This window comes from Plectropomus leopardus, chromosome 14, assembly GCF_008729295.1.
Source record: "Plectropomus leopardus isolate mb chromosome 14, YSFRI_Pleo_2.0, whole genome shotgun sequence".
Classification (NCBI taxonomy): Eukaryota; Metazoa; Chordata; class Actinopteri; order Perciformes; family Serranidae; genus Plectropomus; species Plectropomus leopardus.
Genome location: NC_056476.1, coordinates 29,230,641 through 29,246,145, shown reverse-complemented (window position 1 = coordinate 29,246,145; position 15,505 = coordinate 29,230,641). Strand labels below are relative to the sequence as shown.

Genomic DNA, 15,505 nt, shown 5'->3' with positions numbered 1-15,505 from the left:
GCACCAGACGAAGAGGGGGAGGAGAGCGAGAATCAGGGCGAAACTAACCCGACCTGGACTGAGAGCTGTTCCTCTAACAAGCCTTCTTCTGTCTTGTCCGCTGGCAGGAGATAAAAGTGGATGAGATGCGACTAAGGCTCATTCAGCAACCGTTTTTCAAAGGGGAGTTTTGCTGGTGTGAAACATGATCCCCCATGTTGTCAATTCAACCAAATTTTTTTTGTTTTTGTTTTTCTTCTCTCGATAAAATTTCCTCCTTCGAGATAATAGGCAACGACTAACTGATCATTGAGCTGGTGAGGTTTTCCTTTGGGACCCATTTCTCCACAACAAAACTTAATTACCTCACTACCATACGTAATGTCTCTAGTGTCACCAGGTGACAGTTTGATACAGCTGGGAGGTCTGGAAACATTATTGTCATAAAATGGGAGCTAACAAGCTTACTGTGCACTATTGATTTTGGTTATGAAGGCACATTCTATTTTAGGGCTCTGGAAAGGGCACTTCTGCTTTGATTGTAGGCCCACTTTATTATCCAAGCCAACTCTAAATTTCAGTTATTGTGTTGTTATTGTGGCCTCCCCACTAGTAGTTAAATGACTGCCCACATCAGGGAGTACATGTTCTTTAAAGAACTCTGTTTCTTAACAGTTTTATTTGCTCTATCATTATTATTTATTAACTAGAGGCAAGATTATGGGCTTTGCTTTGTGAAACATGGCAAAGAACACCAAGAGTCTGTGTATGCATTTCTAAGGCCTGATCTTGCTCGAACTGACTGCTATTGCCTTCCCTAGTTCTACCATCATCCGGGCAAAACTATAATGGGTCTAAAACTCTACTCCAGTATGAACTAAACATTGGCACCCCCGGGACTAATGGCGAAGTCATGTGGGACACAGTTATGGTGCAACACGTCTACTGAAACATGTCATCAGGCAGCACAATTTTAAAAAGTTGAAAATTAATCATGATTTTGGCTTCCCAATTCTATGGTTGACTGCAATATTGGCGTTTAAAATGCGTGCTCTGCTAAAGTTTCTGACACATTCATTTATTTGTGGCAGGCATTCACAATTAAAACGTCCACAGATAGATTTTTGGAGCTGGTGTGCAGAGTCCATAAAAACAATCAATCAACTAAAACTGCTAAACTGACCACAGAAACCAGACTTGCAAGTACCAAGTAACATTCAATAGGACGTTAGAGCTGTAAACTCTGGATGAATGATTTTTTTTTTTCACTTGAATGGTGAAAGCAGCTACCTCATAGTGTACAGCAAGGTTCCATCCTCCATGATCCTCAGCAGCTTGTTGGGCATGGTCATGTTGTGAGCAACGGATTTCTTGCCATTGTGAAAGAAGGTGTCAGGGGTCCAGATCTTACTGGCCATCAGGTTGTTGAGAGGCAGAATATTCATAGGTCCGTGGAACTTCAGTCGCTCATCCTTCCAACTCTGACGGAAGAAAACGTCAACGGTGTACTCCTGATGGAGAGACAAAGCGGGGAGAGGACTGTTAAGAGGTGCTACAGCCCCTAATGTTGACCTGATGTCAGCCTGAAGGAGGAGCACTGGATTAACTGATCACTTAATTTTCGTGATCAATAGCTGGGTTTTCATTATCTCTCAAATTGCGAAGATTAAAACTGAATATAAAAACGTGTCAGTTTTGAAAAAATGTTTACGTTTACACCCACCTGAGGTGGTATTTCAGGTGATTTGAAAAAGCCATATTTTGCAAAACTGAAATGGAAACACTTTTTTGGCTTTTCTAGGTCACATGATGCTATGTGCTTGTCAGTAGGAACTGGCTCCCTCATGATGCAGCAGGAGCTACATCATGCATCATATAACTCTTCAAAAGTTGAGTGCATCATACGGAAATGTTTTGATCCACTATTCCTCTGTGAAATCGTGGAAATTTTTAGCACTCTCTTGAGGTAATTTTCTTTTCTTTCTTTCTTTCTTTCTTTCTTTCCTTCTTTGTAATTCCAGGTAATTTTCTTTTAACTTTTAAAAATTTCTTTTTAGGTTGCTTGTGGCCCTCAGATTTTTGAAAGAAATCAAGCTAATTTGCTATGGCTCAACAGGATTAATGTCTACTCATGCAGATATGTTTCATTTTGTTTGCCCAGGTCTAAAAAATACTTTGTAATTTAAGCCTCTGCACCAGTACAAAAAGAGAAATGTGTGACACTTACAGCACCGGGAAATTAAATCTAAAAATTCAACAATGAACATCTCTTTTGAGAAAGTTTCCCTCCATGCTGTGCAAAAAAATAGTCCCAAACTATCTGCACCGGTAACTAGCACTTTATTTTTTAATTTAAGGTTAACTGATCCTATAATGCACTTTCTGTTACTGTTGTGATGTGTGTGTGAGTGTTGCATATAACTAAAACTAGGCTATTATTAAGTTTTGTGAAAACCACTGAGAGACTAAAATCTCTGAAATCATATATGTGTGCTACATTGTGTTTTTTAAAATCAGTCCTATCCTGTTGTCCTGCTGTGTGTTGAGCCTCAGATAGAATTTGTGGTATGATCGGTGCCTGGTCGAGCGCGACACCTGGCCGGGTTCAGACCTGTCTGTCACTCTCAGATGCAGCTGTTCCTCGAGGCAAAGTGTCAGCCACACTTTAAATCAATATCACCAAGGCCTTCGGTCCCTCCAGCCGTGTGGAAACATCTCTCCCTCACCCTCTCATTACTCCGCAGTACACGCAGAAACCACATCACACCCTCACCCATCTGGTTTTGATGGTGTGAGCAACAACTTTTAACAAATAACTGAAGAGAAATATAATCATCCTCTAAAATCAGACTGAAAATACAAACAAGGTTTACAGATAGGTAATGGTGGAGGAAGCACTCAAATCCTTTAATTACATAAAAGTGCTAATACTACACTGTGAAAGTACTCTGTTACAGATAAAAGTCCTGCTTTGAAAATGTTACTTAAGTAAAAGTAAGTAAGTATAATCAGAAACATTTACTTCAACCCTTTGAAACCTGAGTAAATTGGCTTGATTTCTTTTTAAGGCAACTCAGGGAGATTTTAACCCCTCCCTCCCGCTGCCAAATTAGCAAGACATTTGTAAAATGTACAAGAAAATTACCTGAAAATCACAAAAAAAAGAGAGTTAAAAAAAAGTTTAACAGTGCTTTAAAAATTAGAGTAATTATGTAACATAATTAAAAAAATAGTAATCTTCAAAATGTTCCTGATTTTTTTTTTTAATTTCTAAATCTACTAATTTTAAGATTAGTGGAGGGTTACGAAAACAAACAAAAACAAACAAACAAAATAAAGAAAAAAGAAAGTTATTAAGTCAACAAGGAAATGACCTGGAAAAAGAGCATAAAAAAATACAATAATTTTGTAAAATTATTTTGAATATGTAATTAAATCTACTAATTTCTTGCAATTTGTGAAAAACTTCTTACCAAGTTGCTCATTACCTTTTTCCCCATGTTTTTGAAAGAAACTGAACCAATTTGCCTAAAGCTCACAGATTCAAATACTTGAAGATGTTTGAAAAAAAAGTGAGGTCAGTCCATGTTTTAAAGGATTAAGTACTAAAAAAAGGTACCCGATGGAGACAACAGCCCCCAAAAAACTTTAAAAGTAATCACAATAAATTAGAAAATGACTTGCAAGTTTATCAGAAATAGTGTTGAAATAGAAATTGGTTTTCAGTTAGTGGGATGATTGATAAAATAAAAATACCATAGTTTAGAAACTCTTTTTCTTTCTGAATGCAAAAATCTTAATTTGTAAAGTAATCTTCCAGATAGATGTAGTGAAGTACTATATTTCCCTCTGATGTGTAGTAGAGTAGAGGTATAAAGTAGCATGACAAGAATAAATCAAGTGACCTCGAATTTGTACTTAACAAAGTTCTCACTAAGGTTGTAAACTGTGATATCCAATACCTTTTAAAAAAGCAAATATAATACTGTGGCACCTGGTGACTCAGTGGATAGAGCGGGCGCACCATGTATTGAGGCTGTGTCCTTGCCGTAGTGGCTGCGGGTTCGATTCCGGCCTTGGCCCTTTGCTGCATGTCATCCCCTCTCTCTCTCTCTCCCCCTTTCACACTTGTGCTGTCGTGTCAATTAAAGGCAAAAACGCCCTCGAGGTCTAACAGACACGTCTGGTTCATTTCCTTCCTCATTAAACATTTACAAAAGTTATAAGTACTTGAAACCAAGCACTGTTTACTTCCTTGTTTGTTCTTCCCTGCCTTTGCTGCTGCATTGTAGCATATCTTGGCATGTTACCACCACCTTTTGATTAGTGGAAAAGTGTGGCACCATTGGTATTGGAGTATTTGTACTTGAGTTGAGTTTTTATAATTTTTTCGTTAATTTACCCTTTGTTTGGATTTTGTTTAGGTAATCAAAAGACGTCAGTTTCTTCAAGTGCATTTTTAATAAAATATAAAATAAATGTATGTACTTTTTTTCATTTTCAGCACTCTTAAGGTCATTTTCTTGTTTGTTTTTGACTTTTTATTGCTAAATTTCAATTACTCTTTCGTAACATTTTCACTTATTTTTTTGCAAATTTTTGGCGATGTCTTGTTAAGTTTTGCCTTCTCCCCATGTTTTTGAAAGAAATCAAACCAATTTGCTCAGGTTTCAAAGGGTTAACCACAGAGATGAAATATTAGACATGAATTTATCATATGAATTTTATATGTTATGGGTATTTGTAACACAACTGTGAAATTTTTACAAATCAGGGTTAAAGGCAAAGAGCAGATGAAAACCTTGATTAGGAGGGAATAGTAAAGTCAATAATGATGGCAAACAGGACCAACACAAGTTAATATCTTTTGTAAAAACATAACCTATCTTTCACCATAACATGTTTTAATAAACATCATTTTTGTCATTGGAATCTCTAGGGGGTGTCGACTGGAGCTGGATCAGCACAGCTGAAAAATGCTCAGTGCAGTTATATCAATAGGAGCTCTAAATAGTCTGTACTAATTTGAGGCCTGACATAGTGCTGTGGTCAGTGAGTCAATGGATTGTTTATTTCATTGAGTTTACAGTCTCTTGGGAAGCTTCAGTGGAAGAAGCCTTTGACAGGAAGACACTGAGGTACACAGACTTACAGGCAGAAGCTGAGCAGAGAAGATGGAAAGCTAGGGTTCGCCCAGTTGAAGTGGGATGTAGGGGATTTGTACCTGGATCAGCTATCTCTCCTGGCGGAACTGGGACTAAGAGGACAGAGTTTGAGGAAGACAGCGAGGGAAATGTCAAATGAGGCTAAATCCAGTCAGTGGATTTGGATTAAGAGGAACAATGGTTTTTGGGGACCAGCAGAGGGACCCACTGAATGGACAACTCCTTGAGATCAGGTGGAGAGATCCACCAATCAGTCTTCTCAGGACAAAATCCAGGAAGTGTGAGGGTATTTAGGGGTGGGAGTGGCCTGTTTTAGTCTCTCTGTGTGAGACCGTGCTGCCATCCAAGTAAGTGTGTTGGTTGATCCAATTCACCCTTATTTCTCTTAGCTTGAGTCATTTGTGTGAGTTGTAGTATATTGGCAATTGTGATGCATGTGCTAGGGAAGGTAGCATCAGCACAGTCACTACCTGGAGTCTGCATAAATAGCTGCTTTGATAGCATCAGCACAGTCACTACCTGGAGTCTGCATAAATAGCTGCTTTGATAGCTAGCCTAGCTAGCTTAGTTAGCTCAGTTTAGCCTCCTGGGGGATAGCCATGTGTTAGCTTAGCTTAGCTTTGTATCTGTGGTAGCCTGTGGTATCTGTCTGTAGGCTGTGATAATTAGCCTAGCTAGCATGGCTAGCGTAGCTTAGCCTTAGCCTTGTATCTGTGATAGCCATGTTTTAGTGTGGCTTAGTGTTGTAACTGTGATAGCTTTGTAGTAGTTTAGCTTGTATCTATGATAACTTTGTAGTAGTTTAGCTTAGCCTTGTATCTGTGATAGCCAGGTGGTGATGCCACGACCTGGAGCTTGCATAAACGGAGCCTGGCTCTGTTGAAGGTGGCAGGGCTGTTTTTGGCTGCATAGAGCAGTGAGGGCTGGCACTAGGGGAGTGGCTTTGGGACGCCAGGGTTCACTGCCTAGCCTCCTGGAGGTGTTGTGTGACCAACAAGATGAAACACTGATGAAAGGAGGCTCCCACCTGATGACCCCAAAGATGTGTTAGTCTTCACTGCTCTCTGACTCTCTCTGACCTCTCTCTGGCATTCATATTCAAGTCATTGCTAAACAGTGACCCTAGGATCCTCATTGAGTGCTTGTGAACAGGAGTTAAGAATGATTTATAAAAATTAAATTGAGGGACCAGAATAAGACAAAACAAATGAATCAGGATTGCGTAGAACTGGAAAAAGAATCTTGCTTCTTAGTGTAGCTGGAGAGACTGTTTGGCAAACACTAAAACGACTAAATTATTCAACATTTTGTAACATCCTTGTAGACCTCCATATGCCTCTGTCCAACATCGGTGTGTTGTACTCCCCTCACTCTTTAATCTCCGTGGAGGATACCATTTTCCAAGTGTACAGTGCAAATTTATTTTTTAATTAAATTCACATTCATTTTTTTAATAGGTAAGTAATACAAGGGCTACTTGGATGCTTCAAACACAATTGGCACGGTTTTAGGGTGGGCGACTAAGATTAGTGTCACCAATTCAGTATCTGACTAAATGTCTCCCCTTCTGTTCCTGAGTTCTGAATAATGTCCAGAATAGTGTTTTGTAGAATATTATGTCACAGTGAGGTTGACCTTTGACCTTCTTCATTGACCATGAAATTCTAGTTAGTTCATTATTGAGTCAAAGTGGGCATTTATGCAAAATGTGAAGAAAATCTCTCAAGGGGTTCTTGAGACATTGAGTTCACAAGAATGCTAAGGACACAGTACCAGTGACCCTGAACTCAGAGCATCATTCATTTTTGAGTTCAAGTGGACATTTGTGCCAAACTTGAGGAAATGTCTCCAAGCCGTTCTGAGGATATTGCATTCATGGTAAAGAGATGGCCACAAGGTCACAGTGATGTTGACATTTGACCGTTAAATTCTAATCAGTTATTAGTAAGGTCCAAGTGGATGTTCGTGCCAAATTTGAGGAATTTCCTCAAGCCAATCTTGAGATATAGCATTCACAAAAATAAGACGGATGCAAAGTCACAGGGACCTTGATGTTCAAACAAGAAATGCTAATGAGGTCATCATTGAGCTGAAGTCGATGTTTGTGCCAAATTTGAAGAAACTCACTCAAGGTGTTCTTTTTATGTCACCTTAAAAATAAAGAGACATACAAGGTCCCAGTGACCTGGACCTTTGACCTTTGACCACCACAATCTTAAATGTTTGTCTTTGAGTCCAAGTGGACATTTGTGTCCAATTTGAAGAAATTATCTCAAGGAATTCCTGAGATATTGCATTCACAAGAAAGTGATGGATACAAAGTCACAGTGAGTTAATCACTGAGTCCAACTGGATGCTTGTGCCAAGATTGAAGAAACTCCCTAAAGGTGTTCTTGAAATGTGTCACAAGAATGAGACAAATTTAAGGTCACCATGATTTTGACCTCTGACCACCAAAATCTAATCAGTTCATCCTTGAGTCTACTCAAACATTTCTGCCAAATTTTTTAAAAATCCCATCAAGATGTCTTTAAAATATCACCTTTACAAGAATTAGACATACAAGGTCCGAGTCACCTTGACCTTTGACCACCACAATCTAGCATGTTCATCCTTGAGTCCAAGTGGACATATGTGCAACATTGAAATATATTATATTAAGATATATCATTTACAAGAATGGACAGATACCACAAAAACATAATGCAACCATCCACCAGTATTGATGGCACAGAAGCATAAAAATGCAATTTCCTTTCTGTTGGATGTTAATAGATATGAACATTTTTTCAAGGATTTTAGAATATCTTGGTCTGCCAATCAGAATGAAGAATCCGACATAGAAAATAAGCAGGTGTATTAGGTTTCTGGCTGTCTTTTTCCTTTCGCAGTATTTGCGTGAGAAGGACAGACAGGACATTATAATCCAGCAATGAGAAACCCTCACAAACAAGGAGGCAGAGGGCACAGCAGGGGGCCATCCAATCTATCACGGAAAGGGAAGAGGTGTGTGTGTGTGTGTGTGTGTGCGCGCGGGGGGATATGTGTGTGTATCAGAGCTGAGCTATCAAAGGCAGAGGAAAGATAGACACAGTGGTGGGGTGAAATTATCTGCTGCAAGTTTGATGGAGACATGGTATGAATTAAACATGAGACCATCTCTCTTTTTCTTTCTTTTGAAGGTGCTGTCTCGATCACGACCACTTCCATCCCTCTGCCCCTCGCTTCTGTGTCACTTAAATATTTGAGAAGAGCCAGGTGGGGGTGGAAGAGGGGTTGATGGCTGGGATTGTGATGGAAAAACTGAAGAAAGCTTTTAAGGCAGGAAGCAGTGTGTTTGTGTGTGACATATATGTGTGTGTGTGTAAGAGAGACTTAAGAGCAGTTCAGTGAGGGCTCTCCCTGACAGCACACTGGGAGTAGATATTGAAAGACATGCAAAAAAAAAAAAAAATCCCATTCCCCTTAATACATTACATGCCATATGCACAGTTACTGGTCTGGAATGGCTCCCCCTGTCCATGCTGGATATGAGGCAATCCATTTGGAGCACAGCTACACGGCAAAAAGATGATCTGTTGATGGAAATCTACAGCGCTTGTTCAATAAAAAAAGTGATGACCTGAAACAAATTCCAGCCGTCTAAGGCCCTGTTTACATCTGGTATTAACCCTCTGAAACATGGATTGACATCAGTTTTCTTATGCTGCATTCAAACGCCTTTCATAAGTATTTAAAACCTTCAAAACCTGTGCAAATGATGATGTTCAATGTCTTTTAAAAAGGCAATGATCAACTTGGCAAGAAATATGCAAATTGCATGAAATTAGTAGATTTAGAATATTATTTTTTCTAAAAGCGAGGAAAAACGTTTCCAGAGAACTATATTTATTCAATAATTGTATAATTGACTAACTAGGGACTTGAGTTGGAAACTAGAAATAGCTATGTGAAAGACAAAAAAAAAAAGACAAAGTAAATAACAGAAATATATAATAAACTATTCAGGAGAGTTCATAAATCATTCACAGTTCATGGGTTGAAAAATAGAGTGACTTCATGTTACAGGATAGTTTATTGTTATGGACAGTACTTATCAATACTGGTGAGTAAGCAGGTGAGACAAATAAAGAAGAAAAAACAACACAAAACAGAACAAACAAAAACCATTCTTCATGTTATATATTTAATCCATTTCTCCTATCTTTCTTCAAATATATGTATTTGGTTTCTAATTCTCATACTAATCTTCTCCATTTCATGTTTTTACAAGATCATTTTTTGTATGTTTTGTTTTTTGCCTAATTTTGAGGTAATTTCTTACTTATGTACTTTTAACTAATGTATTTTTGTCTGGGTCATTTCTTCTTAAATCACTCATTGCCTTCTTCCCATGTTTTTCAAAGAAAGAAAGCTACTTTTACAAGTTTTCAAAAGGTTATTATGCGTCTTGGGGGATTCAATCAGAAGTGGACGTAGGTAAACACAAGTGTAAACAACCACCAAGGTGCATCGTGATCCGGTTACTTAAACACTTTGCCACCACCAAAATCTTAAAACTTAATCATTGAGTCCATGTGGATGTTTATTGCAAAGTTGAAGAACCGGCCTTACATCCTCCTCGCGATGCGACGTTACATAAATTGATATATTTACACCTCAAAAATGAATCTGCATGGCCCGGCTCTCTATGACAGGAGAGATCATAAACGTGGTGATTGCACAGCCATATTCAGTTATGAGACATGGAAAACCCATTTTTCACTCTATATCACAAAGTAAATGTAAATTTGTACAACTTCGCCATCTGTGTGGTGGCCGTGTAAAGGTCCATATGTGTGTGATCCTGACTGTTCTTTCCTTCATCACTCCATCTTTATTTTTCTGCACAAATATTAATTAAATAATATTAGATTTATTGCAAATATTAAATTTAGCAGGTGGTCACTGGGATATGTGTTGTGATATGGTGATGAGGTGATTGATTGGACTGACCAGCTGATCCACCTCATTATGATGACTAGTGCCACTTCACTGGAGATGTATGTGCCTTGTATGATTAATAATAAATAATAATGTAAAATATTTTATTTTCTGTGCCCTCAATTTTGATTTGAGTGGGTATATTTCCTAAATAGATGCTCTGTGCTTTGTCTCATAGTGGTAATTCACATTGCTGCTTTTAATAATGGCCACAGTCTCCGTACATGTGATGATGAGACACACAGGTTGTGAGTCTAGTTGTGTGTGTGTGTGTGTCTGTGTGTGTATTTTCATATGTGCATGTGTGTGTGTGTGTGTGTGTGTGTGTGTGTGTGTGTGTTGTTATGTCGGTTGTCTCAGGCTCTGGACATGCACTGACATATCGTGCTGTTTCTATGGCGCTGACACTATTCTCTCCAAGTAGATGTTACCTTACCCTTAGGGCCTGGTTGGTGTATTTTCTGCACTTTTCATTCTTAATTTTTCTGGTAATTTTGTGTTCATGCATACAGCATAAAGTTTGGCAAGATTGTGTATTTTTTGTTTATTCTTGGAATTTCCAGCTCAGCTCCTACAGTAATTCAGTGATGCTTGTGGAGCTCGGTGCAAGTGTCTCGGTGCAAGTGTCTCAGTCCTAATGCATCACTGTCGTGCTCAAATGACGTTAAAGCACACCCTGTCATGTAATAATGCTTAATGAAACTTGTACACACAATAAACATTCAAGTTTAAAAAAATAATAATACAAAGTTCAGAACTCTAAAATGTGCCATGCATTAAAGTGCTGCATTCCAAATCCTCTCAGTATGGGGTGTAACAATGAACAGCCACTATATGATAATGATCATTAATATGTTTAATGTGATATATGAAACTGTTCCATATCACAGCTGCACGGCAGTGGATGATCAGATCTCATTTTTTAATAACACAGTCTGACCCTTGCCGTGTCATCACTCTCCTGGTTAGAGTGGCTTGGTTTCCAATAGCAACAGGACAAGCTGAGCTGACAGGTCTCTGTCTGGAAGATTTTATCTGCAGGATGTGTGTAATTACATCTGAACTAGTCCAGCAAGGCGACCCCTTAGATTTGATGAAGAATCGTGGGCTCAGAGGAGGATTTCTTTAGGTTGAAGCCTGAACTCAACGCTGTGTTTAGCTCTCTAGTTGGTTAAAACTGTCCTTCCTTAGAGACTATTAACAGTAGGCTTATAGTATTGTTCTGCATCAACGTGCTAACCGAACATTTATGTAAAGGACGACTTTTGAAACGAGCACTAGAAAAATGGTCACCAAAATAAAGGGGAATCATCAGCTGAGGGCCTTTAATATTTATGACATTAACTTTACATTTTTCTAACCAAACTTGCAGCCAACAGTGCCTGATTTACTTTACATTTCAACATTTCATCCCTGACTCATAGTCAGAGTCGTCTCTCAAAAAAATCTCGAACTTCCTGATATATATTTTTCAAGTTTCTAGTTCACACCCGAAGCAAAAACCAGGAGATGTTTAAGCTGCACATTTATGTCTTTCAAAGAGCTGCAGCTGTTTTCGTATCACACTTTGTGTGCGTTGTCCTGGGTCCTGAGTAGGGGTGGGACAAAAAAACGATATGCCGATAATCATCATCCTTCCTCGTGCGATACAAGAATCAATATGCTGGCGCCAAATATCAATATTTTAATTGATAAAATACGCCACTACAGATGTCAATGCTGGTTTGTCAGCCAGTGTCGCTACTTTATGACTACTCGCGGGGCTGCTTCACACTTTAATGAGTGAAATCTGGATGGAAGTTAACTGGTTAACTTGGCTTCTACAACACTGAAGGGACAAACAAATTCGACAAAGACTTTGCAGTATGTAAGAACTGTCTGACAAACGTGAAGTACACAGAAAATGCCACAAACATGCAGAGCCACTTGCAGCGCCGCCACCCTGATCTTCTTGCTGGGAAAGCGGCTGATGCTAATGCTAAAGTTAGCAAACATGCAACTGTGAATGCAATGTTCAGCGCAAAGCTCCTTTTCTTGTCCCCAAGGGCCACCAACATTACAAAGTCAATCGTAAAGTTTATTTGCAAGGACCTCCAACCCTACAGTGTGGTCGAAAATGAAGGGTTTCGCCAGATGCTACAAACGCTAGCAAACTTATGAAATACAGAGACGGAAATATTTAATTCTGCACTTGACTGTCTTACGACTATTTTGTATTCTCTAGTTAGACATATTTTGTGATGTATCGTTATATGATTCTCTAGCAATATATCGATCATTGCAGAATCACTGTATCGTGATAAGATCAATATCCTGGACCATGTATCGTATCATATCGTGAGGTACCCTGTGATTCCCACCCCTAGTCCTGAGCAGATGCACTGTGAGGTGAAGGGTGAGACTTACCATATCTGTGTCGGACACTGGACCAAAACTGGTGACGTAGATGTCAGTCTTAACTTCCGTTACTCGGTCTGTGACAAAAAGTGGAAGTTATTGTAGAAAGTTATAGTCTATAAGAAAATCACAAACTTTATAAATCATAAAAAACATAATTGAGTAAAAATTACTCTTTGAAAGTGGAAGAGTGAGCTGGCGTTGCTTCTATAGATTTTTCCTATTCATTGTTGTACTTCCAAAAGGTTGGAGGGCATATGAGAAACAGATGAATTAAAGAATGGTCAAAATTTAGGGAGCAAAGGCCAAAATATCCTCGTGTTTACAATTGGTGCAAATAAAATGTGTTAAAGTTGAAGAACACTAGGTCCAAAAATGCAAGGTACATGTCACTGAAGAAACTAGGGATCGGCCGATATCGGTTTTTCAGGGCTGATACTGATATTGATTATTAGTATGACACCGAAAACTGATATTTGGAACCAATATGCATTTACAATCAAGATGAAAATCTGTCAACATTTAGAATTTCAAATATAACAAACTGCAACACAAAACTTTGTTTAAACTTAGAAGAAACATTAGTTTATACTTACCAAGTCAATTAAATCATTAATAGTTGAATTAATCAAATAATGGCCAGAAATGTGCTTTTCACAGAACATTACGATGTCACAGTGAAGTTGACCTTTGACCTTTTGGATATAAAATGTCATCATTTCATTATTTTATCCTATTAAACATTTGAACTTAAGTTTGCCATAATTAGCGCATTAATTCTTGAGTTGTAGCAGGCTGAGGACACAGGTCCTTTGACCACCAAATGTGAATCACTTCATTCATGAGTCCAAGTGGACATGTGAAGGAAACTCCCTCAAGTTCTTCTAGAGATATCACTTTCACAAGAATGAGATGGAAGCAAGGTCACATTGACCTTGACCTTTGACTGCCAAAATCTTATCAAATCATTGTTGAGTTCAAGTGGAATTTTTAGCCAAATTTGTAAAAATAATCCCTCAAAGTATTCTTGAGGTACAAGAATGAGACTGAACTTAACTAAGATCAAGTTTATTTAAGTACGAAAGTTGATTTGTCTTGAATTATTGCAAAAGCACTTTTGTTTGTTTTAACCTAAAAAACAAATGTCCATGCTGCCTTAAAATTTTAGTTGACTTAAACTGAAACTAAATAACAAGTTCCTTTTTTTACTGGTAAATTGTCACTATGTTTCTTTTCCTAAACCAGTAACTTTACACTGTAAAAAAAAAAAAGAAAAAGAAAAAAGAAATAAGTGAAACATAAATAACTAGACAGATAAGTAAAAAACTGAATAATGAATAAACTGTTTTTTTCTAACTGATAAAAAGTTTGTATCCGAGCTGCCCTTAAATTTTCAGTTGACTGAATTTGAGAAGACAAGTTGAGGAAATTGAGCTGAGTAAAAAATATTTTTGATGTTTGACTTATTTTTTACAGTGTACCTGCCTAAACCCAAAGATGCCCTATCACGTTTCCAACTTTCATAACTTCACGTTATCGACGTAACTCAACGCTGAGAATGTAACGTTGTTTGTAGGGCACTAATTCATAGGTTATCATACAAACCAGAGGATGTGTTGCATAATGTTTGTCATTGTCATGGGGCAAATTTATTTTTAAAATTAATGTCACAAAAAAAGCAGTGCTAATAAAAGCCAAGCTTGTTTATTTGTATATCTGTCGTAGTTGCTCCCATATTTGCATAAATCAAGCGGCAAATGGTCACGATTCAGGCTGTTACAGACACTACGTCCATGTTTGCACAGTCTGCTGATAATACTCAACGCTTTCTGAAACAATGTTGGCAGACAGGAAAAGGAAACATCGCTTTAAAGACTCATTTGCATAGAAAAACGGCCCGACTCTTCATCCTTTCTTCATCCATGAATCAAACGCTGGTGTTGTCAGAACCTGCGGTGGAGGGGGTTAACTGTGTGATCCCTCTGCTTCTTCATGTCTCTGACGTTTTACTTACTGTCGCAAAGGTATAAATGCAAAGCGAGGCGCCGCATTTCATCTTGTGTGGAGAGACTGTCGAGCCACCACACAAAAATGAAGCTTTGAGTGATTCCCGCACATGAGGGCATATACAGCTGGAACGTTGCATTAATATGTTGGTCTTTCACCGCCTGGGGTGCTGAAGGTGGCACTGACATAATTTACTCTACAACTTGTACAAAAAAAGATGAACTCCTCAAGTATGAACATATTTCTTTTCAGGTGCGTGACTCCAAAATGTAATCTGAGCTGTAGATTGAAGAACACTCATACCACCATGTAAAGATGAGCACATTTATCAAACACACGCACCATGAACAAAAAATTAATGTGGAAACAACTCTTATGGAAGTATTCAACTGCTAGAAAGATGGACTATAGATAAAACTGAGCTGTCTCTGCAGTAGAAAGTAAAAGCACAACACAAGTACTTTTAAAATTGGTGCCACATGACCAGAGAAAAAAGAGAAAAATGACTGGGCTATTTGCTGTGTTCAAGTTGTAGAAAACCCACAACTACTACAACCCATGTGCTGCACAGCACCAATAAATGCTCTCGTTAGTGGGTGATGTAATGAGTTTCCCATCTGAAAAACAAAGCACGGCCAGCTGATAACAAACAAACAAACAAAAATTAAAGTCAGCAGTAAGCTAAAACAAGTTTCCAAAAACATTTTTGGCCAGAAATAGGCAATGCAGTAAGGAATCCCAGATTGCAAAGGCTGCTGAAGGACTGAGAGTCTTGCAAAAGTCAGCACATTCTGAATTCTACAGGTTAAAAGCAGAGTATGCACAAGTTGCTAATCAAACTGTAAACAATAAGTAACGCACAGAAGAGGAGGTTTTGGCCCACATATCTGCTGGCTACAGCAGATCTTACAAGGTCTTATTTGATGGTGGACTAGGGTCCTTTTTCCAACAGTTGTTAGAAACTATTGCAGCTA

General features: G+C 38.4%; 1 protein-coding gene across 1 annotated transcript in view; it reads right to left on the bottom strand.

Moving 5' to 3' along the window:
- The window catches only part of gabra2a (gamma-aminobutyric acid type A receptor subunit alpha2a), a 39,701-nt gene that overhangs the window by 13,394 nt on the left and 10,802 nt on the right, over positions 1-15,505 (bottom strand). The window contains exons 4-5 of the mRNA XM_042500546.1: positions 12,534-12,601; positions 1,270-1,490 (exon numbers count right to left, since the gene is read on the bottom strand). Of these exons, the coding sequence (XP_042356480.1) occupies positions 1,270-1,490; positions 12,534-12,601 (289 nt within the window). The remainder of the gene's footprint in view (positions 1-1,269; positions 1,491-12,533; positions 12,602-15,505) is intronic.